The 23,745-nt window shown below is 43.7% G+C and overlaps 1 protein-coding gene across 5 annotated transcripts; it reads left to right on the top strand.

Moving 5' to 3' along the window:
- Positions 1 to 233: 233 nt before the first annotated feature.
- On the top strand, positions 234 to 23,741 carry mgmt (O-6-methylguanine-DNA methyltransferase). 5 transcript variants are annotated; one of them, XM_088305092.1, is made up of 5 exons: positions 234 to 322; positions 2,463 to 2,608; positions 15,984 to 16,147; positions 20,478 to 20,617; positions 23,143 to 23,741. In XM_088305092.1, the coding sequence occupies exons 1-5, from the start codon at positions 311 to 313 to the stop codon at positions 23,269 to 23,271; spliced, it is 591 nt and encodes a 196-aa protein (XP_088161218.1). In that variant the 5' UTR covers positions 234 to 310; the 3' UTR covers positions 23,272 to 23,741. The 5 variants fall into 5 exon arrangements, with proteins under 5 accessions (XP_088161218.1, XP_088161216.1, XP_088161217.1 ...); XM_088305090.1 differs by having other exon boundaries at positions 279 to 382; XM_088305091.1 differs by having other exon boundaries at positions 280 to 364; positions 2,460 to 2,608.
- Positions 23,742 to 23,745: the final 4 nt, after the last annotated feature.

Genomic DNA, 23,745 nt, shown 5'->3' with positions numbered 1-23,745 from the left:
GTGACTGGGCGCTCAGAAAGGAAAGTGAAGGCCCAATTCTTAAATTGGGTGACTTCTGCCTCCTCTGATTGGTTGACCCCTTCTCACATGGGAAGTGATTAATAGTCTTTTTATTCATTTTAAATATTACATTTAAAAAAATCACAACATTAAATGGAATCCACGTTATAATTTGTGTCAAAAAGTAATTTAGGAGTGTTTGTCTCTGTCGGTTGAGCGTTAGATATGATATTGTCCAATCAGTAAAGGAGTCAACTTCCACGTCCTGTGATTGGTCGACTCCGCCACGCGCGTAGTGAAACAGGAAGTGATGAGAAGAAAGGCAAGTGTGTCGCCGAGACGCCTTTTGGACGCTCCTGTCGTTGTAAGAGCTTCGTTTACGGTGTGAATGTTACTTTTAAACAAACACGGGACACTATTTCACGGAGTAGAGTACATAGTAGCCTGCTTTATACAGTGTCGTGCTACTTCATTTGAGGTACTTTAAGCATGTTGATAGTTAATGCAACAACCAACGTGGGTCTCCTCCGCCCGCGTCGTCTGCTGCGCTCGGCGTGCCGACGTGATGGCTTTATTTTTAATCAGAGCAGACTATTAGTCGGGACATAATTGCCAAAGTCCATTATTCTTTTTTTTTTGCGGGGTCTATTAGCGGTTTGCTAAATGGCAGGCAGTCTGCTCGGTGCGTATCCAAAGTGCAAAGCTGTTCAACTATTGTTTGGCTCAGAAATGTGCTCTCCTTTATTGTCAGTGCAGGCAAACCCCTTGTGTGAGCTGCAAGGAGAAGAGTAGAAACAAGAAAGTTGAAACGCACACACACAGAGTTGTGATCACATACCATGACAGATGTGTGTGCTTGTGTCAGAAAGGGGGTGGGGGGCTCTGCAAGTCTCTATCTAATAAGACATTGCCTTTTTCTAGTAAAATCACTGATAAATGTACTTAAATTAGACTATATGCCACATTCTCCCATGCAGGGCCATTAATTAATGCACAGCTAAACCTTAAGAAGGTTCTTTTTTTTTTCCACAATTAATTTGACAGTGTTAACATGCACAATTTACGCCTGGACTCAGCATTGGTACACTTTCCCCCACCCCCACAATCTGGGTCCATTTAAGTCCTCCAAGGGGCATTGTACATTAGTTAGAAATGATGAGGCAAGTGCAGAGGGTGTTCCCAAAAAAATGACATTATTTTAAATATGCATATCTAAGTTAAATTTTTAACAAATTAATAAAATACTACCTTCCTCTTTGAATTGTTTGTTGGATGTCCAAATCTACTTTCCAGTAGGTGTATTTTTAATTGAATTTTCTCCAAAGTACACATTTGACGCACAAATAACTTATCATTGCTTGTGAAATACAATAAAAGAAATAATAAAGCATAAAACTAACATTAAATGTAAATCCAAATTTAACATTAAACCTTTTTTTAAACATAGCCAATTCTTTCTTTACAAGATATGTGATTTTATTATGAAAAGATGTCCGATTTTTAGGAACACATTCTATGGCAGGGACATTTGTAGGTTCAAGGTTTTGAAGTTTTACAAAACAGTTCCTTTGCGGCTCTATTTCTTTCCCGAACCATATGTTCCCTGCTCCCTACTTTAATTAGTCTACTGTCACATGAAAACTGTAATAAAAAATACAATATTTTCCAATACCATACAAATTACCAATCTTTTAAGGTGAACATTTATGCAAAACTGAAGTAATAAGCTTAAGTTGTGGCGATAGCAATAAAAATGTGTTTCCACATTTTAGAAACTTCCCAAGTAAAGGTTATTGGACCGAAAAGGTCTCCTTGGTTAAAACTCCTTCAAATCAATGTGACCTTTATTTGTCATTACCCCCATCCCTCAAAAAAAAAAAAAATCACATATAACGTAGTCAATCATCTCCCGCTTCCCCCTCAAAGTAAAAATAAAAAAGCAACTGCTGTCTGGTTATTGCCAGTATCCATCTCAGTCGTCAGAAAAGCTGCACGTTTTTGCTGTTGTTAAGGGCTGGAAAGCAGAATCCCATTGGAGTTGCACCCCAAGGAACAAATTTAATGCTAGAAAAACATCCCGGCCATCAACCAAAAATGACGGATTGAAAATAATGTCGAGCTATCTTGGGAATCCCCCACCAGACAAGGGAACAGACTGCATTGTTTTTCTCATTTATGTGATATATAGAACAGAAAGAGGGGGAAAAATGGGCGATTTATTGGTTAGATAGGCGGATTCCTTCCCATGCACCAAAGAAATATTGGATTGCAATGTCGGGATCAAGCCACATCATGACATTGTTTGGAGGCGAGGTGCTCAAACATGTAAGCCATCATCTGTTAGGCGGCCCGCTGCGCTTTTTCCGATAGATCACTCAATGCAAATGCGTGTGGGAAATTACGGCAAGTGGCCACGTGCATATGTCAATGACGTGAGGTGTAAATTGCGCTTCTTTTAGCAGGGCGCCCAGATGAGGAAGCGGAGGGAGAGCCCGTGCGCCCCCGAGACCGTCACGTTGCTCAGTCCCCTGGGGACCATCCGAGTCGACGCCTGTGACAATGGCGTGCACACCATCCGGATCCTAATGGATGTCGCACCTGCTGAAAGGTACTGTACAACAGCCGGCCCACTGACGCCATAAACAAAGGTGTGAAATTTACAGGCAGACAGTATCCACTCGTGTGATGGAGTGCCGCCATCGCTCATCGCGAGCAGGGGGGGCCTTTTTGTAGATCCCACAAGAAATATCCCGCAAGAAAGTTGGGCAAATATGAGGAGGCGCTAGAAATATGACGGCCACTAGAATACGCTAGGCCTGGAAATTGGATTTCCGGCGGCACACGCACTTGTGATTTCTTCTTTTTTTTTTTTTTTTCCCGCTCCGTATTTGAAATTTCACCCAAGTAACCGGTTTATTACTCACGCGGGAGTCGATTAGAGCGCCGTGTCTGCGGGGGTCGCAAAAGGCCACGTTGGGGAGCGCGCGCGTCGGGCTGGCGCTCGTCCTGTTTATTTATGTTTCCCAGCAAGTTGAGCGCGGGCACTTTTGGAGTATGGAGCCACGGCGGCGGCAAATGTAATTGCATTTCACGCCCCGGCCATCCCTCAAAATTGTCAGAATGTCGACAGTCTTACTGGAGCGATTGAGACTGATTAAACCCGGCGCTAATACGTAGTTCCTCCTTATTTCTGCAGGTCCACATCCCGACGTCGCAGATTAGTTGTGATTAGATTGGAATTAAATATCCATGTATCACAGATTCGCATTTGATAACCTTGAATGGTTTGGGAAATTAAACCATTTCGAAATGCACCCAGATAGCAAGTTCTATGTTTAAATTCTAATTTATGGAAACCCATTAATGACCTTGTATATTCTACCTCAACATGTGTTTCCTGGCTCTGTGCGACGGCCTCAAATTCATCAAGCAGTAAAAACATTCCACTTGTTGTTAATGAGTTGAAGTGAGGAGATTAATAATATGGAATTTTGATGATGGGAGATGTCCTATAACCATGCCCGGGCACCTTTCTCCCATCTCTTTGCGAGCAGGCTTTAATTTGTGCGTTCAGGTTCAGTAGGAATATGCAAATGAATTTCATGATTCGCACCAGTAGATCATCTCTTGGTTTAATATCGTTTGCGGTGTCGGTCATAAGTGAAGCCCGGATCACATTCTCAAAGGTGCCAGGCAGAAATTATGAAAGAAAATGTTTGGCTTTGGACGTGTGGCGAAAAGGAGTTCACACTAACAAGGGGAACAAGTCCAGTCCAAAAAAATGTCAAAAAAATTGTTGACATTGTTCACCAGAGACAGAATCGAGCTCCTCCCATGGCCTTGTCAGTCCCCAGACCTCAACCCCATTGAAAACATTTGGAGTCTAGAGAGGAGAGTGCAGAGGAGAGCAGCTAGGTTGCTGGACGATTTTGAGAGATTGTGCAAAGAAAAATGCTCGCGCGTCCTCCTTCCGTATTCTCGCATCTTGTGAAACAATATAGGAGAATATTTGGTGTTGTTTTGTTGGCAAAAAAGGCGTGTAAAAAATATTAACATCAAGGGTCCACATAATTGTGATACATATGATTTGGTATAAAATAATTCTTTCTGAACGTTGGATTTTTTTTCCCCCACTAAATAAATGCCCTTGATTTGAAGGTTGGAATTTACTTCTGGGGAAAAAAATGGTCCTATGTTATTAAGAAAAAAATTGCTTAAAAAGTCAAGAACATGTCTTCGCACGGGCTTAATGGAGAGCAGTGTATGGTCTATGCGCGTCCACTGTGATTAATATTACATTTGTTGAATATCAAATAAGATGCAAATCATTTAATCAATTTTAGGAGGCAGCCATTTTGTCTTGTACTGCCACTTGCTGTCTCCTGAAAATGACATCGTGCGTAACGGCCCAGTTCACGACCAATCACGCCTCACCTTTTTTCAGTTTCTTGTCATATGCACGTTCGCAAGCCGTCATTTTCAATTGACAAGAAGTGGTATTACCAGACAAACTAGCCGCCCGCTGAGGTGGCTAAAAACAGGTGGATGCCTAATTCATAGTCCGCAAATGCAATATAAATCAGAATACTGTGTTTAGACCACATTGAACGTATTATTGCAAATACATTTTTGTCTTGACCACCCCTTCAAGGCAGGCCCGAAAACGTGACAAAATATCGGCTTACCTATGTAGATCTCACAAAAGCCTCCATGTCGCTTTAATAGTGGGGATCAGCCATTTCCATTGATTTATTTATGACATACTAAACAAGGCTCTTGTCAGCTTTGGATGTGCTGTGCGGCGGGCTTAGCGAGTCAGGCTGATAAATGATCTCCGAGGCCGTATTTTGGATAATGGAAATACATCTATACATGGCCAGAAGACGTGTGAGCGCCACGCGAGTGTGCCGTTGATTCTCCTCGCTGCCAAATGTGCCGAGCGGCAGCAGCAATAGCGCTGGTGGCATTGATAGATAGTTATTGATAACCGCCATTATAGCCACATAAACGCCCTTGAAGTATTGCTTACGCACCATGACCGTCAGCTCTTTCTAATAGAAACGTCTCAAGCCCCTTTTGCTTCCTAACTGATCTTCGCAACGTTTGCCGAAATCAACCTCCCTCTCTGCCAGTCTTAACGACAGCCCTGAAGGCACCATCACATGAACAAATTCATTACATCGCCAACAACCCCAGTTGGGGCCCGACTTGGTAGCCTCCTGCTAACCAGACTCAAACACCCCACACCGCCACCACACCTCCTCTTTTTTCTTGTGGTTTTTAGCATGGCCACACTGACGGAAAATAATGCTTCATATTTTGTTTACAGCATATTATTATTGTATGAAATTTAATGCTGCTTGAGTCTTTCACACAGACATAACACTGAGGAAATCATTCTGCTCTTTTTTTTTTTTTTTTTTTATTAGGGTGAAAAATGGGGAGAAAAAAAGTACGGACTCCTGCCCCGAGACATTTTGTGAGCATATTATTTTACAATGCTTTGATCAATTTGTCTGTCAAGCGGGCTGAGATGTGAGGAAAAAGGGGGGCAGACGACGGGTGGGGGCGAAAGCAATTTAGCCTGTGAGGTCCTCAATAGAAATGTACTACAGAAGCCTGTGTATGACATGTTGCATTAGAACCTGAGTAGCCTTTATTGCCTGATAATGTCGCAAGGCAATGCCGATATCAATCACCCTTAAACAGCTTCTGTGATGTGTTTTCGTGAGCAGGAGCGAGGGAAAAAAAAAAAAACGCATGAAACATTTCTCGCAAAATAATTGATTTAATTCCGAGCTCTGGGATTTCTTTTAACAGTGTAAAAAAAAAAAAGGATGGTGCTAGAAGCTAAAAACTGTTCAGAACAAGCTCCTATAGAAACTGTAATTAATTTAACACGGATAAACATTGGGATTCATTTGCATGTAGATATAAACAATATATTTGTGCATCTGAATTCCCAGCACGCTCAGGTCACATGATCTGCCTAAAATCCTGAGTGGCTCCAACCAAAAAATGATCTTTGTGCTTTCCGGGGCCGCAAATCCGTCTTTTCACTCACCCCCTCCTCCTGCGACACAAAGCCACATAAATCTGCGTCTGATTTTTCACATTGCTCATTGTTTTTTAGTTAATGATTTTCATCTGTTTGTTGTTGCTGTGATAGCGGGGAAATGTACCATATGCTCTGGCAAAAGACAAATGATTAGCAAATGAAATTCCGGACAGCTGTCTGACTGAAAGCGCTCGGTTGATAGCATTCTGCTACCATAATTAGCTTAAGCTTTGGGTTAATTAACTTTCTACCTGGATATGCATAATAATGGCGTTCCGCAGAATGCCAAGCAGCCTCCGGTATATCAGCGGCGCGGGCTGGCTTTTTATTTTGGATTTCCAGAGCATCTTTCAATTTCGAGAGGCGATTTAGCTCGGGAGCGTCGTCAAATATTGTAGATTTTCCTCCCCAAGCCAGATAATTCTGAAACAATAGGCGTGCATTATGTGGCAGAAATGCCATTTCTGAATGTAATTAAAGAGGATGAAAGCAATCACCGATTTTTAAACGCTTTTGTCTCGCGCCAGGCCCTCCTTGTTAAAAAAAAAAAAAAATACCCATCAAGAGGAGAAAAGAAGCAGGAGAACCCCCAAGTCCTTATATAAGAGGCCTTTTGAGACTCGAGTGAAGTACAACAGTAATTAGTCTTTTGTATGAATTTGCCGGCCATGGTCATGATTAGCTAAGCATATGAGAGGACTGCAAGGCCTGCGTTGCTTTTAAGGAGGAGGGTGTTAAAGTCTATTTATCACCAGTTATCCTCACAGCTTTCCATTATCGCCGGCAACACGGGGCGGGGGCCCCGAGAAGCACCTAATTGTTCCGAGGCGGAGTGTTTTTCTGTCAAAGCCGTCACCCCCGCGCGCATTTGGCATTCGTACGCAGCCAGGCGTCCTCCATCCAACGCAGCCCCAATAGCCAAGCTGTCACAACAGCTTTTTACACACTGCCGACGCTGGTGTGAAATATCTGAGGTGATGCATTTATCGTTTTTTTTTCTCTCACACTCGCGTTGTGTTGTGAATCAATGTCCCGGTTCACGCTGAATAGCACTATGCTAAATGTGTTCCCTGTTTGGGGCCTGTTTACATGATGTGCTCACACACCAAGAGGAAACATATCAACAACGTATGTTTTTTTTTGGCTGTTTTTGTTTTGTTTTTTTTCCCTCCTTCCCCCCTTCCATCATTTTTCTCTCTGCGTCTGTTTATACTTAGCCCAGCGCATCCTTTTAATCACTCGTAATTATTATGTCGCCGGCGCCCGAGACCCAACTGTGTCCTAAATAAACTGCTTACATTTGTAACTTAAACTGCTTTGTCATACAAACGGATATCTGCTGAGATCTTGAATGAAACCATCAGACGGCAGGCCGAGGGACTTTTTGACGCGGTCTCCCTAGAAATGGCCATGAATAATTCATCACGTAATGATATTCAGATCATTTTTGTTCCATTTTTTTTTTCCACCGCGGCGGCCTCTGAATATTGTTTTGCATGTTGTGAAGTGTAGTACTCAGCTGTGTATTCATTAAGGTGCTGCTCCCACTGGCCCCTGGACCCATCTGTGCACTATGTTTATGCCTCCCTCTCCCGGGACCGTCCCAATCAAGCGCCGTGTGCCACTTCCTGTGCAGAGCAGCACCTGTGTAACACTACCTGTGACGCGCCACGCACAGACGGACGAAACGCTGACAGAATCCTGCAAATGTTGCGTTTTTCCCTAATGCAACCTCCAGGGTAAAGTCAGGAGGCGCGGCGAGAGTTCCCGCTCGGCGTAGCTAAAAGCAGCTCCCCTGCACTTTTTTCTTTTTTCCCCTCCCTTTCCCCCTGCTGTCGAACGGGAAGTTTTTTTTTCCCCGACACGAAGGGGTTGAGCTAGTTTGTTTTCCAACTTGATTGGATTCTGTATCTGCAACATGCAGAAGTGTGCGGTGCGCGACATACTAAGGCAATATGCAGAGAGATGATTTCGCTCTGACATCTTGGAGAGGAGTACGAGTCAATTATGCCCAAGTGTTGTTCTTGCTTATCTTCCTGCGGCACCAAACAAGGATTTAGTCAAGGATTTAGGGGTGAGGGGGCGGCGGTGGGGATCATGGTAAGCGGTTCACAACAAAACACTCAAAACTCCTGGGAGCGGGCACTGATTTAAAAATAAATTACAGAAGACGAAGCGCTAACACTCGAGGGTCCTCAGCAGTGCTGGCGTACACAGGTGAAGATTAGCCTCCTCGCTAATCAGAGGAACAAGGCAGTAATTTGCTCTGAACACAGACAGTAATTAGGACTTGGTGACACCGGATTCCCATAATGCCTTTGTGCTTGACGTGGTCAAGTTTTGACAGAGGCTATCCGTGCGGGGGTCAGCGTCCGCAAACGCGCACGCCTCCCTTCCCCGGTCTCTCGGCCCTCTTCAGTGGAGCCTCTAAAAGGTCCCCGCAGTTACAGGGGATCCCTAATGTACTTTATGCCTCCCTCGCTGGCTCCTTACCATTCGGGTAATTGGAATCTTTTACTGTGGCACTTGAGAATAGGGGCTAAAAATGCGATTTGAAACTGCTCAGTAGTCTGTTGTAGATAAACATTGCCGCTTCGGGCTGCGGCTACGCTACATAATGGAGTAAGAGTTAAGGCTGTGGTATTACATGCCTTCACTGACTCCTGTGGCTCGCCAGCTGGGAGAGCGCCTAATTGTTGTGTGCTTTGTTGCCTCCTCTGCACCTGCCGCCGCCACCTTTTTATGCATCGCGTTGAGTCCGCGGTGGTCATTCGCTAATAGGACGAGCTGGATATCTAGAGAGCCGTTTATCCTGCCCAGTTGTCCCCACCGCCCTCCACCCTCCACTCCTGCTTTCACCAAAATGGGAACGGGCGCTCACAGAGGACAACAAGGAAGCATCCCTTCCCGCCTGCCACTCGGAAAGCTCTTGACTTTAATGCTGCAGTAGCTCGATCGGCATCTGAATGATCCTCAAATGGTTGAACGAGCCGCATTGAGCAAGTGGCTTACAATTGTATCACAGCCTCGGCTTCGGAGCCCGTCAGGATCTTGACATTCATAGAGACATGCTGTGTTTTTTGCCCCACCCGCCCCCCTCCTGCCTTTTTAGACAGTCATTTTAGGCTTTTTTCATGCTCTCTTGAGTCCTTGACGTCTCAGAGTTAAGTATGTGCCGTTATAAGGCCGGGGAAAATATTGGACGGCGCTTGGCCTTTTCTATTTCATCCTCTGACCCGCCATGTTACCCATGATCGGTGAAGGAGAACCCTGGCAGGCTGTGTCAAAAGTGACAGCCGATCGAGTCAGGATGAGCGCCATCACGCTTCACAGGATGGAGGCATGACTTCCGAGTTTTTTTTTTTTTTCTCCTCTCCCCCCTTTTTTTTGTGCGATACACCATTACACCCTTCGCCAGATTCCTTTCAATTAGATGTTGTGGCTAACCTGTTTCATTCTGCACTTGATAGAAAAAGTCTTACTGAAGACTTGTGCAAGTAGAGATCGGCAGCACAGCGGAGAAAATTGGCAAATTTAAAGTCGACAGTTCTTTCTTCTTTTGTCTCCTTTGATTGTTTTTCCTCCTGGATGAATAAAATAACCTGCGATATTATACAAATGTGCAATTCATTCTTTATATTAGGAAATAGGCAGTGCTCCAAATGGCTCCCACTTTGCGCAGCAATGATTTATGGTAATTGGAAATTGATTGTGACAGGAGCACAATATTAGAAATTTTCTGGAATCACAATCTGCTATCAAGGGAAATATTCTTTTTAGTGCAGCGCATCCTGGCTAGCTCTGAATTATTTGTTATTACCTGTGATGGAGTCAAAATATGATAACTAGCCGCAAGACTTGTATAGATGGAGATCTTTTTCTTTGTCTGAATAAAAAAAAAAAAAGTGTGGAGTAGCGCTTTGGAAGCAATTACTGTATTTTCGTGGCTGGAGTTCGGGAAAAAAATGTATTTTCTCTGACCTCAACCACAGGTTGAACGTGGACAAAAGGCCAAATCGAAAAATGTACTTTATAAATGATAAAAAAGTCATTTAAAAAATACTGCGTATTTTTAAAAATCAATTCATACATCACACCGTGTCAAAACTTGCTAATGCAAGTAGTGTACCGTTCATATTATTAAGTCAAACGTATGAAACAATTTATTATTATAAAATCTTCAAACCTTTTGATCACGAGTGACCAACAGCTTGCTAGCCACCAAGATAGCAACATAGCATTCTGCATTTTAACTGCTTTGTGGCAAACGGTACAAAGAGATATTTTTGTAGGCCTAATGATATGTTTGTAAAATCCGGGTCAGGGCACCAATTGAAAAGTTCAGCGTGAACTTTTACCGGTCCTTTTATCTTTAATGCCCCCAATATTATATTAAAAGTGCTAACAGTAACTCCCAAAAAAACCGTAGATTCTCAGTTGAACTATTTAATGGATGCCTGAAAGATCGAGACACGGCCGTGGACGAGACGGAAGGTTAATCGGTCCAAAATGGCTGCTCGTCTTATACCGTCTTGGCCGACTGGCAACTCTGCAGGGACACAACGGCCAAGCTCATGTCATCAATTTACTTGTGTTTCAAAGAGGCCTAATCTAAAACTACATAGCTTCGAAAAACAAAACGACGACTTGTGTTCATATGGAAATTAATTGTAGCTGATATACTAGTGCTTGGATCTTGGGTTCTCTCGCTAAAAAAAAAAAAATAAAGCATAAAAAATCAACCAAGCGACTTGAAAACTCAAGATACAGTGTCTGGTACCACTGTATTTTTTATTTATTTATTTTTTGCAATTAAGACAACCCACTGATACCGTCCCTCATGAGTCATTTCAAAGTCTGCAATGTTGTTATGTTGCAGGGTAATTTATGAGTCACTGAGGAGAGTGGAAATGTTGCCAGCGCGCAACATACATCTCCACTGCCCTCATGCTCTTTAGAACCAATCCCCCATCGCACCTGGAGGTGACAGACTTCAACTCCACTCATGTTGTTCCCCCCCTTTTATTTATTTATTTGGCTCTTGTTTACCAGCCATAACATGTGCTGCATTGCATTAACTTTTACGACTGTCAATGTTGTATCACTCACACCCGCACCTTGAAAAAGCGGGAGGGGAGAGGCAAGAGAGGGGCGGGGCATGGGGAGGGGGTGTGGAATTAACCACGGTGACAAGTGTGAAGTGCGAGCCGGGGAGGGTCAAAGGTGACTCGCCTTAAGCAAAGGTGCGCTAGCCTTTGTCCGGTAGATTGTAAGGGCCTGCGGGTCCAACAGGAACATTTCCACACATAATATCCCCGAGCTGTCAGTGTGCAGCGGCTGGAACATCCTCTCGCAGAGAGAGGGTGTGTGTGTGGAGGGGTAGAGGATGTGGTGTTGATGGAGGGGGGGGGCGGTTACAGAGAGGTGGCCTGAAGATCCTTGCCGGGAAAAAGAGGACGTGAGGGGGAATGGTGGGTGGGTGTCACGGTGGAGAAGCGAAAGAGCTGGAGTGGGAGGATTGAGAAATGGTGAGGGAGAAGAGGCGGTGGTGTTGGTGGGGGGTGATGAGGGGGGGGAGTAGAAAAGAGAGACAATGACAAGTAGGAGCTGGCTGGGCACTCACCCATGCCGACTAGAGATTGCCATGAGCCTCGGCCATTGTTTGAGAGGGTCTCGGCACAGGACCCCGCTGGCGGGCCTGCGACTTCCCAACTATAAACTGCTGTGTGCTTTATGTCCAAATGAGAGGATTCACACCTCGGACTGTATTTACAGCCGCCGCTCAACGGCACCCGGGAGGCTTTTCATCCCATGGCCGCAAACTATACCAGGCGGAGATGCGTCGTCGCAGTTCTCGGCTGAAGCCTGCCATCACACGTCAATTACGAAAATGCCACTAGTAGAGCACGGACCTCTGCCAATCAGTCCCAATTTGGATCAGCACCAAGCACCAGTTGAATGTGCCCTGAAGTCATATTCTTTGTTTGACTCAAATTGGGTGGCGGGCCATGGGTCAGTATGCCTGTTAAATCGCACAAAACTTCAAAGTTGTCATCAAGGAAGACATACACTCAAGTCTAGTTCAGCAAGTTTTGCTTCGATTTGGCTTTTTTTGTCTCAAAAGAAGTAAGGAAGTACTCAAACTCACGTTCAAAGTGATAAGATGCTAGTCGTGTCTCAATATTTTCAGTCATCAATAACATGATCTGTGACACAAACTCCTTTTTTTTTTTTTTTCCAAAACTTTCAATCTTGAGGCAACATTTTTACGTCTCTCACGCTTCTCATCCAGTTCAAATGTCCAAGACCGTTGATTTGTTCTTAAGCTTTTTTTCAACACATTACATTGATTTTTAAATTCATCCAACTACCAGATGATGTGGGAAAACACCAACAGTATTGATGCATTTAACAAAAAAATTCAATTCACCATATTATTATTTACCTAGTATAGTTCTTCTGGTTGGGGGCGGTTCGACGCTTCCCACAAGGGAAAACGTTTTCAAAGAGTCTCGGAATGTTTCGCACAAGCCTTTATTCTGTCATTGACAATTCATAAATTCATAAGTGATCATTTATGCCCTTTAAATGTTAACCAAAGTTTGAAAGTACCAATTCCCATTGCCTACTTTTTGTTTATTTTCTTAATCTGGATCTGCACCAAAATTTAATGGGATGTCCTTTGGCCCTTGCGCTAACCCTCGGCAAAACTTCTTTGAAATCATTTTTGATAGGTTTTGCATAATTCTGCTGGCTAACGGAGGTGACGAGACGCTTTGCACATTGTGACCTGCACAAGTGTAAAGACACTTTGGCGAGGAGGAGAGGGTACGCGCTGTGTGTTTAACAAAGTAAATGTCTATTATTAATACTGTACAGGATAAGCCAATTTTGAAAGAGAGGCACTTAAATGGTGATATTATTTATTTATAAGTGCCGTACACCAGTTAATGGAATTGGCGGCCCGCTTTAAGATCCGCTTCACAGCTTGAGGTCCACTTTGCCGTAATGCAGGACCTTCCCAGTAGGGTCTTTAAGTGTCAAATATGGGTCAGTCTGCTCACGTTGACCTAGGGGGTGGTCAGCGGCAGGGAGAAATTCAGCTGTTAAGTGGTGCCAACTCAACCGTCGGCAAATTCCTCCAAGCATCTACTCTTGCTAAGATGCACGTCCAAGTGCAGCGCGATGCTCGCCAGCGCGGCTCTGGCCAAAAAAATCCATTTATTCTTGTCATGAACTCTCAACCAGACCCAAGAAACTCTTGTTAACGCTGCGCTCTTTAACTTTTTCCTCAAACAGCTGCAAGACTTTTACCTCCCCCAGAAATGACTCCACTTCCTTAATGTTGTTAAACTATTAGCACTGTTCCTCTTGGCCTAACAATATTTTCTTTTATATTTCCATCATACTGCACTTAAGGGTAGAGCCACACTAGTTTAAAAAGATTTTAATTGTATTTCTTTTCCCTCCCCAGTCGTGTCCAAAAAAAAAAAAAAGATCTTTGTTCACTATTGTTACAAACAATCTGACCACATGCAAACACATTCCCAGCCTGTTGTATGCCAAAGCAACAAGTAGAGCTCTAATTCTTCAATCTCAATTCTAATTCTAACCATTACATTTTATTTGATGTCATATGAACTTAATTTATTATTCAATCACTCAATTATTTTGATAATCAATTAATCATTTCAGGACCTCAATGTCGGACTCGCAACAGTAAATGTTCTTATGTATGTGTAGTCCTCCACGAAAGAAGACTTAACTTTGTGTTCAATCTAAAGAAAACATTTGCAAACATCTGTTTTTTTTTTCTTTTGGAGAACAAAGAACAGTCGTTCCCCCGCCCCTTTTTTTTTTGTTACAGATCAAGCCATGAAATTAATCGTTATTCGTTTATTTTTATTTTATCTGTATATTTTCTACACTGTAAATTTGAAATAATTTCCTGCTCTTGAATAAAGGGATGGACATCTAAACATTCTTTTAATTAATTAACGATTAATCCCGTTTTGCAGCCCTAAAAAATACATGAAACCATGAAAAACATTTTTTTTAGCCAGTGATTGGAGTTGATATCTAATTAAGTTATGGGTACTAAATCTTTAGCCAATCACAAACTGGAATAAAAAGCACAATAATTGGACAAGATGCAATTACATCATTGGCTGAAGTGGGAAAATACCGGTGACTTCAAAAAAAAAAAAAAAAAGACTAGTTTTTGCACCTATTCGCAAAAAACAAAACAAAAAAAAAACAGCAAAGTTTCCTCACCTCAGCTGCAGTGGAGTGAGTGTTCCAAAAGTCTTTTGAGTGACCTAACTGCAGTTTGCATGTGGCCAAAACACATAGAACGAAAAAGTATCAACTTTTAAAAGGACCTCTGTGTAGCTTCAAGAACAAATTCCTTCCCCATCTGACATCAGTAAAATATGTGAAATGTGAGGTCATTTGAACCATTCAGAATCTTTCAGAAAGTAATTCCTGGAAAATGCGCAGTTTATAACATAAAGTTTTTAACCCCTCGAAAAAAAAAAAAACGCTTAAGACTTAAACTGAAGTGACGTTGGTGTGTCATGTACTTTTTATGTGTTCATGTGGACATATTTGATGTAAAAACTAAATATATCTTATACATGTTTATTTTATTTTATTTTTTTAATATAGATGCGATACTAAATAAACTCTCATATCAGTTCAGTTAACCCACACCCAGCCCCACCATCAATGTTGTAAAGGATGAAATGTTCCTTCACCCTGGCCGGAGTTTTGCAAAAAAAAAACATTTTCATTGACCGAACCGTATTCTGCATGTGGCCAAAACACATAGAAAAGTATCCATTGTTAAAAATACCCATGTGTATTTTTAAAAACAAATTCCTTCCCCCACCACGGATCAAAGAATACGTGTTGAATGTGAGGTCATTTGGCCCCAAATGCTATAGAGTCATTCCTGGAAAAGGTGTGACATTTTTTTCAGTCATTTCAACTGTAGTTACCCTTTGGATTAAAAAACAAAAGACATCCATGTATGCAAAAATTCTGAAGTTTCAAAAGATTTAATGTACAAAGCAAACATGGTGAAGCAGCATTTAGCTGTTATGCTGTATGCAAATGGGCTAAGGTGATAACAGAAGTGAAGTCAGCCGCAAGTGTGAATGCTTAAAAATAAATTTTCCCCTAGTTTAGAATTTGGAATTTCAGCCTGTCAGCAGTAAATATGATTAGATTTTTATTGTCGTCAAAATAAAACAGTTGCTTTTACGATGAAACAATTCTCAACATTTATGCCGACTTAATGACATTTTTGTACCAAAACAGTCACTTGATCTCAATTTGAATTAATGTCCTGCCTTTTACTGTAGCGATGGAAATTTATACTCTTTAAAATTTAATTAATTGATTAATTGACGCAATCATGAACAGAGATTCATTGATTTATAAACTAATTGCTAGTTGCAACTGAAACTGTTGCTCCCCTTTAGATTAAAAGCAAAAAATTCTTTATATTTTATTGGCCATCAGAATGTTGAAGAAAGTCATTCCTAGATGAACCAAAAACTGATTTTTCAGTGACCGATGTGTGACTTCAACTGACGTTTAAAGCCCAAAAGCCACGGATGTATGAAAAATATATGCCGGTCAAAATATCCGTGTTCCAAGTGACTGCTTTAACGTCTCTACATTTGTTCAGCTTTCTTTTTTTTTTTTTTAATTCCTCACGTAAAGCAGAGTGACAGCAGAACAGTGTAATGTTGTATCCGCTCGCGTCCCCCATAACAACTTACATTTCACTCGGTAAATTATGTCATCCTGCGCCCGTGTGACCCTGCGGGCATCCAGTTACACCCTTGTGGCGTATTTCAGCACAGGCTCAAGCATGGAATGTCGTATTGTGATTGCTCCTCTGATCCACCCCCGGCAGGAGCGGCGAGGCCCCACCGAGCTGCCGCGTGGTCAACGGCGGCTCGGCGGAAACGAGCCGCGAGTTGCGCCGCTGCGTCGAATGGCTCCAGGCGTACTTCGGCGATCCGCGCAGCACTGGGAGTCTCCCGCCGCCCGCCTTTCACCACCCCGCCCTCGGAGCAGGTCTGTCACGGATAAATATTTGCAGAGCCGTGGCCGGGATCAGCCTTTCACTCTTAATTGTCAGTTACATCACTTACACTCACTGGCGCTCTGCGTTTATAATGAAGTATTTTATAGCTGCGAGAAAGAGAGAGGGAGGGAAGAACAGAACGCCGAGCTGTAACTTGGTTCTGTAATCTGTGGCGGCTCTTAGCACGCGTGTTAGTCTTGGCAAGCTTTCCCATGATTCTTGGCACATTCTTTGAAACTGATCGAATTCCACTCTTGACATTTTCAGACAGGAAGCGCTCTTTTTTTTCTTCTTCTTCTTCTTCTTCCCCCGCGCTCTGTTTTAATGAGAACATGTGAATGGTGGTAAAGTTTGAATGAGCTTATTGTCCGCGCCGGGTAGCCACCTCGGCCCTCGGAATAAGTGCGGCACAAATAAAATAAAATAGAAAGTGGACAATTAGCGTCCTTTGGCGGCGCGCGTGTGAATGATGCGGGGCGCCGGATGAAAACAAAAGTCTTTAATTGTGCCGGCGTGGAGGCCGCAAACAAAGCAAACCGTTTTTGAACTGGCAAAGTTCACAGGCTTTGTCACAGCGTCGCATGAAAGATTTTCCAAAGCGCTCATTTAGACGCAGAATCACACCTACACGCGGAGAGAGAAAAAAAAAAAAAGAAATCTCTGTAATATATGCATTTAACAATTGTCTGCCTTCTCCTGCAATCAGGCCTCACTTTCCGTCTAATTTCATGCAGACCCGCAGTGCTTGAGTGATGGCATTTTCAATGAGCAGGTACTCCGTCGAGACCCCCGTATACAGCTACGGAGTCCCACGCTCCCGCAAAGGCAATGCAGAAATACATCAGGACCAATTACGATATCACCTTTCAGTGCGATTCCCTTCGCCACCAAGTGCTTGTGTACCAGCCCCAGGCTCTTTCAAATCGCATCTCATCTCAAGTCTTTGGGGTTTTAATTAAATTTCAGGATAGATGGAATTCTTCATTAGTACCTGATCTGAATAGGTGATTGTGCTGTGTTGCAGCTCGCCTCCCTCGCCTGTTGTTTTGGGGCTCGGTAAATACAGTTTTTAGGGCCCGATTGCTCTCAGTAGTCGCAACCACGGGCCGCGCGTGGATAAAAAATGTTAAATGTTTGCATCGAGAGAATTTGTCTTTTGAGGAAGGACAATAGAGGGATGCGTTGTTTGTTTTTGCCTTGTTAATTCATAAATATGAAGCTTTGGCTGGTTGTTGCACGAGCTGCGACTCCTGCCTGGGAAGCAAGCGAGCAAAAAAAAAAAAAACAAGTTTAATCAGGTCATTACAATCTGTGACAACCAACTTTAGTTTGCTCGGTTATCTTGCGGGAGAGCCTCGACGCGACAGCGCTCTCGCTACACTTGTCATGTAATATTGAGTTGTGACCTTCGCTTGAAGTGTTGCCATGTTTATTTACACGTTTCTGACAAAACAAGCCACTTTTCATATTAGCTGTCACCATATACCTGAGCCGCAGAGGTGACATGAAAGGAGAGCCGAGGTGCCGGTTTCCTCCGCGTCGTGGCTGATTGTCAGACGCAACATCACACGCAAGTTTGGTTTGGTCCTCTGAGGTACTGGGAATGGCGAGTGCGTGCACGTGTCATTCACGGTCTGTGCGCGCATACACACGCGCGCGCGCGCACGCACACACACACAGCACTTCCAGGAAAACACAGACGCCATCGTGGGTTCTTAAAACGATGCATATTCTTATCTCATTAATTATACATCCATATGTAACAGACGAGAGGATCTTAGTCTCGGTAAGCGGCGCAGGGAACGTGCGGGAAGGGGGCTACGGGAGGTTGGGGGTGGTGGTGGGGGAGGCTTACAGGGGCGCTCTTCAAAGCCCAAATGACTGCGTTCCTGCAGGAGCCTGAACCTCCCCCTGTGCACAGCGCAGGGCGAGATGAGACACTCACCAGGCCTCGCCCCTGTGATGTGGAGAGGAATTAGGGAAATGAACGTTTTCAGAATATCGAATAATCAGAGAATCATCAGCACCCCGTCAGCCTTCAAACGCGCGGATCCCTCAAGACTCCAGAGACACTTTGACTGGGAGTCAAAGTCTTCCCTCCCATTAGACACAAAGGATAATGAGGTAGCTGCATTTCCACCATTGTCGTTTTTTTAAAAAATTTTATTTCTTCTTTTTTTTTCTTTTCATTCTCGCAAGCGCGCGCGACGAGGTGACTGTCAGATGGAAGTCATCGCGCTCAATCCATCATTACCGCGCTTGATGGAATTCATTTTTATTGCGCCCCCCGAAATCCCAACACCTCCCCCGCCCCCTCCACCCCCCTCGTCCAAATTGTTCTCATATCCACAATAATGAGCAAATCAATCATAAGAGTCGATAACTTCATAATCACCACATCCATTCGATCCGGATCGGCTCGGCCTATTACCTGGCCTCCTGCTAGGTAATGACCTGTGACATAATTATGGGCATGAGTGTAAACACGTAAGTGGTTCCTCTCAACTTTTATTTAAACAATTGACATCACTGCGCCCGATCTAAAGAGGGTCCTGACCTCAGACAACAGCGTATTAGTCTCTTCATGAAGTATGAAGCTGGGGGGGGGATCGCCTCTCTGCGCTCTCCTCGAGTGACCCGTGCGGAGCTTCTGTCACCGACGCTGATGAGGGCACAATTCTTTAACCTCTGCGTCCGCCTCTTCCTTCCTGTCGCCGAAAAACCTTTCGGGAAATGCGCCTGCGTGGAATTGGTCGTCGGCGAGGCGGGGAGCCTGGGGTGGGGTATGATAAAAATAAAAAATAAAAAAATAATAAAAAGGTAAACAACAGCAAAAGCGTGTTGCTGCTTTTGGGCTAAAACGCCGACTTTGGCTTGTTTGCCAGGGAAGCGTCGACGCGGGATTTGTCGCCGCTAAAGTCTGGGCAAACTGTCATCTGCACATCAGTGACAAAGCGATATCAATATGCACATCATGCCGGGCCAAAAGTGCATAAATGCATAAAGGAAATTTGGGGAAGTGGGGGGGGGGGTATCTTCCCTCGTCATAACGTTGGCTCTGTCTGCGTAAGAGCCCGTCATCTCGTTGACAGCGTGATTATTACCTGAAAAATTATTAAACAGTACCTACGGGCCTTGTTCAAGACAAAGAACTCACATGGGTGCGCATCAATCAAAAGTATCCCCTTTAGGTTTTACACTTATTCCCCCCAGTTTAGGCAAATTGCCTTGTTGGCGTGGCTTTGTGTAGCGGAGAGTGACTCTGAGGTAGCGAGGGAGCCTGGGGAGCCAAAAGATGTTCACTCTGTAGAAGTGAGACAGGGGTGTGACATGTTTTCACACAATGCCAATTTGGGGGGATTTCTCCTCCATCACTTGTCATGCGCTCTCTTAGACCATATAAATGAGAGAGAATGGGAGATCACTAATTGAATTTTCATGACTGAGTACACGCGTGCGCGCGTGTGTATACCAGACAAAGTTCAGCCCCTTCTAGATAACGAGACCATTGTTGCCGCGTCGTGTTCGCCTGCGCGCCAAAGTGTCGTTCGCTTGCGACAAAAGCTCCGTGCCGTCGGAGCGTCTCGAGGTTTTTTTTTTTTCTTGCTCACGCTTCAAATGCTTCGCCTCTTCTTTATCAATGGCAGCCTAGACAAACACGCCTCGTAATCCGCGAAAAAGAAGAAAAAAAAAAAAAAAAAAAGATAAAGCTACTGCTAAAGTGCTAATGAAATCAGAGCTGTTAATGTGGCCGGTTAAGCTGCAGATGATTTGAAGAATTCTGCCATTTAAGTGGAGATGATATAATGAATCTACTCTGAATAGAAAGCAATTAAAAGGACAAATTGGTCTGATTAACCTCAAAGTCATCCCGCTGCCACAAATGGTATGCAACATTCAAATTATTATTATTAAAAATCTGGAGCAGATTTGCCGTCTTTTTGGCCTCTCTTAATCCTTTTAAATGAAGGAGCCAACTTTTTTAATTTTAGCTGTGACCTTTCAGTGCATAACCTAGATTTTTTTTTTTTTTCCTCCTGCCATGGAAATAATTTTCTCACATCAGCTACTGTACCGTATTATTACAAGTGCGAAGGTCAAATGGAGGGACTTCCACATATTTAGCTGGGAAACGGGTACTTGATGGCAAATGAAATGTTGATGAGCGTGTCAAACTTTTGATTTGTGTACTTCGGTGCAGCCATCCATGTTGCTCGCAGTGCTTATTTTCGTGCTCATCTCTTGTCAACTGTCGCTTTGATTGATGAAATGAGGAAATCAGCTCTTCATCTCTTTTTTTTTTTCCTCTCCTTTCTGCAGACACGTTCACCGGTCGCGTGCTGCACGTCCTGTTCACAGACGTGAAAATCGGGGAGACGGTCTCCTACAAGCGCTTAGCTGAGATGGCGGGAAACCCCAGAGCGGCGCGGGCGGTGGGCGGGGCCATGAGGAAGAACCCGGTAAGTGTGATTGACGGGTTTCCCATTCCCACACTTTTTTTGGGGGGATGTTTTTATTATTGAGATGATCTGAAATTACCCATTGTGTGTGGACAGAGTTACACTTTCAAAAAAAAAAAAATCATTTTGACTTGCAATGCTCACGGTAAGTTGATTGATTAGCACAAGTGAGTCATTAGTTATTATGATGAATATGTCTAATTTATTAGCGTCAAATTCTCTGCTCAATGTCATTTTCGTTAGTACTTAAGATCATAATTGCAATCTCAACATGCACACAATTGAAATAATTTTTTGGGGACCCCTGATGTTAACTCCATTTAAAAAAATAATAATAATAAATCATACCTCTGAAATTATATATAAATATTTATAAAAGCTAAACTCTTCCCAATCTTGTATTTGATCTCACTAGTATACCTAATATCACGGCTGCACAATAGATGTAGCCTTAAAACTGTTTTTTTTTTTTATTAAGCATACACAAACAAACAAAAAAAAAGCATTAACGCTACGCTAACTCAATTCAACGATATATGTCCAAGTCTTCATGCAGGATATGTTATTTAACAAGCATCCTGTTCCAAGCCCGGTCCAGGCAAAGTAAACGAGGGCCCTCAGTGAACAGCAGACGGGGGGTGGGGAAACACCATTCTAAGCCCACACCTTTTGTCCCGCCTTCACTCCGCTCTTTTACCTTTTTTGCCGTAAATCTCACGGAGGAAGCTCGGCCCGGCACGTCTTTGGCCCGCCGCGCGCGGCAAACGGAGGGCCAGAGGGCAAGTGGCATGTCTCCTTTTGATCAAACCCTTTGATCAAAGGCCGTTTAGCCGTGCCCGTGTAGCGCTGTGGGCACAGCCGGTGTAAGACGGAGAACACCTCTCGTACACAAATGTAGTCCAGCCACATCTTCCTCCTGTCTTGTTCCACATTATGTAACATTTTTTTGTACATACTTTATTAGGTACACTAGCCAGTGGCATTGCTTCTGGATGGCTGAATAATATTCTCTAGTCAGGTTTTTTTTTTTTTTTTTTACAGACACACACACGCACTTCTTCCCCTTTTTGCTGAGGGGAGGATGGGAGCTTGAGCCCTGAGCCACTGATACTGATCCAGAGTCCGATTGTCAGTGTCAATTACTTGTCAGCAGCGCCGCTCGGCTCGGGCTTCAGCTGCGAAAAGCTCAGTGTGCTCAATCGATCCTCGCCTTCTCCATGGCACTCGTTCCTCACCAGGATTTGAGTATTGATAAGCCCGGTGTGGCGCATCTTCACACATCCACCGCTAATACCCCCCATCACCACCCCTTGCGCCTGCCCCCTCGCCGGCGCAGCCCACCCCCCGCGCACCCCCCACCCCTCGCAGTCAGGAGGCAGATCCCAAGGCCTTTAGGGTACCCTGCTCTCCTTCCAAACCCGGGGAACAATATTGATCTGAATAGTGGAGCAGTATTTCTCTGTCTGCAAGGTTAATCTGGGGCTCGGAAAGTTTTATTGCTGTTGATATGGGAGCGGGTTTAATGATGGATCTGAAGCGAGGCTCCGCAGCACATCCAACTTTTATATGCCGCAGCAGCCATCAAGTTATGATCAACCAGAAATTACAGCCACGGCGCAGCCCGTTTGGCAGTGACATTTCTTTAAAATGTAACAGCAATCAATGGAGGAGCGTTTGACGTGAAATAATTGCCGTGATTCATGGCAACCGTTGCCACTGCTCTTGTTCCGAATTTACAATGATGGAAGTGTTTTAGGCTGGCTTGTTTAATCTTTCTCCAGCCATTTAGTTTACAAAGAACCCGGGACCCCCCTGGCAGTCATCTGCAATAAGAGTAAACGCTCCACCGACTTCCGCTTTTTAATGATCACAGGGTTATCAGATCTTAATGTTGACACCCTCTCGATTGAATATTCATCCTGCTGGTGTTTTTGCCCATTAATTTTTGATTGCTTCTTTGCTTTACACTTTGAAAGAGTGCAAAAACATTTATCGCCATAGACTGAGCAATCACCCCGAATGTCGAATCGTGCGCCATCAAAACAGACATTCTTGTTGTGGCATTTCTTTTTTTTTTTTTGTTGTTGTTGTTTGTGTTTTACCGCACTCGCACAAAGTGCAGATTCACATTGTCTGCACGCCGTTTACTTTAAAGTTGCACCGTTTATGCGGTAAATCACAGGCGCTTTCATACATAATACATTTCTACCAGGAAGTGCTTGTCAAAAGAGAGCGACTGCTACCCGCCCATGACTACTTTCTGTATTTTCCTGTATTTACACTTCATGGGGTTATTCTTAAAATTCAATTCTCTGCAGTGAATTGTAATGTTGGCGTGGTTAAAATAAAATAAAATAAATAAATAAAATGGGGGGGGGGGATGCAAAGATAATTGTACCTTTCCAGAAAAAGATAAGACATCAAAGTGGCTCCGCTTGCGTGTCGAGATGTGCTTGCACAACATTTGCAAAAGTTGCACGTCCGCTTCCTCGGGGATGAATTCCTCTTTTGTTTGCCCGTGCCAGATTCCGCTCATCATCCCCTGCCACCGAGTCATTTCGAGCAGTGGCCAGAGCGGCCCGTACATGAGCGGCAGGGGCGACCACCTCAAACAATGGCTGCTGGCCCACGAGAGGCGGCGCGAGGAAGCCTGACGCGTGACGGACGCCAACTGTATCAAGTATTGAAGAGAAGAAAGAAAAAAAAAAAACAACACACACACATATAGAACAAGAAGCGCAAAGTTGCGCGTCTACGTAAATATTCAATTTTAATTCATTTTTAAAAATCTAAGAATAGAGATGCTTGCATAGTTAATGCGCGAGCGAGTTGCTGCAGAATTAGAATGTACAAAAATAACTTAAACAGAGAACAGTAGGAATTACAAACATATGCTCCCGTGGGCCTCCGCTGCGTTTGCCAGATAGTGCTTGGAATGGTTTTTCTAAAGAGTTATTATTCCCTAAAAAATATGTCTCTCGCATTGTTGTTGTTGTTGTTATTATTTTTTTTTTCCTGAGAGCAGAATTAGTCTTTGTACCTCTCGTTGCTTTTTTAATTTCCTGCCAAGCGAGTGCTTTGTTCGACATCCAGTGATAAAGGCTCAGAATTTTGCCGCTACAAAGCTT

The sequence above is a fragment of the Idiotropiscis lumnitzeri genome, chromosome 9, assembly GCF_059441095.1.
Source record: "Idiotropiscis lumnitzeri isolate Australia: NSW breed Sydney's pygmy pipehorse chromosome 9, RoL_Ilum_1.0, whole genome shotgun sequence".
NCBI lineage: Eukaryota > Metazoa > Chordata > Actinopteri > Syngnathiformes > Syngnathidae > Idiotropiscis > Idiotropiscis lumnitzeri.
This window is presented reverse-complemented; position numbering and strand designations above follow the sequence as displayed.

Coding starts and splice junctions, on each gene's coding strand:
- mgmt (XM_088305089.1), top strand. CDS start 311: ATGAGAAGAAAGGCAAGTGTGTCGCCGAGACGCCTTTTGGACGCTCCT. Junction 383..2,459: donor TTGTAAGAGCTTCGTTTACG/GTGTGAATGTTA, acceptor CGCTTCTTTTAG/CAGGGCGCCCAGATGAGGAA. Junction 2,609..15,983: donor GATGTCGCACCTGCTGAAAG/GTACTGTACAAC, acceptor CACCCCCGGCAG/GAGCGGCGAGGCCCCACCGA.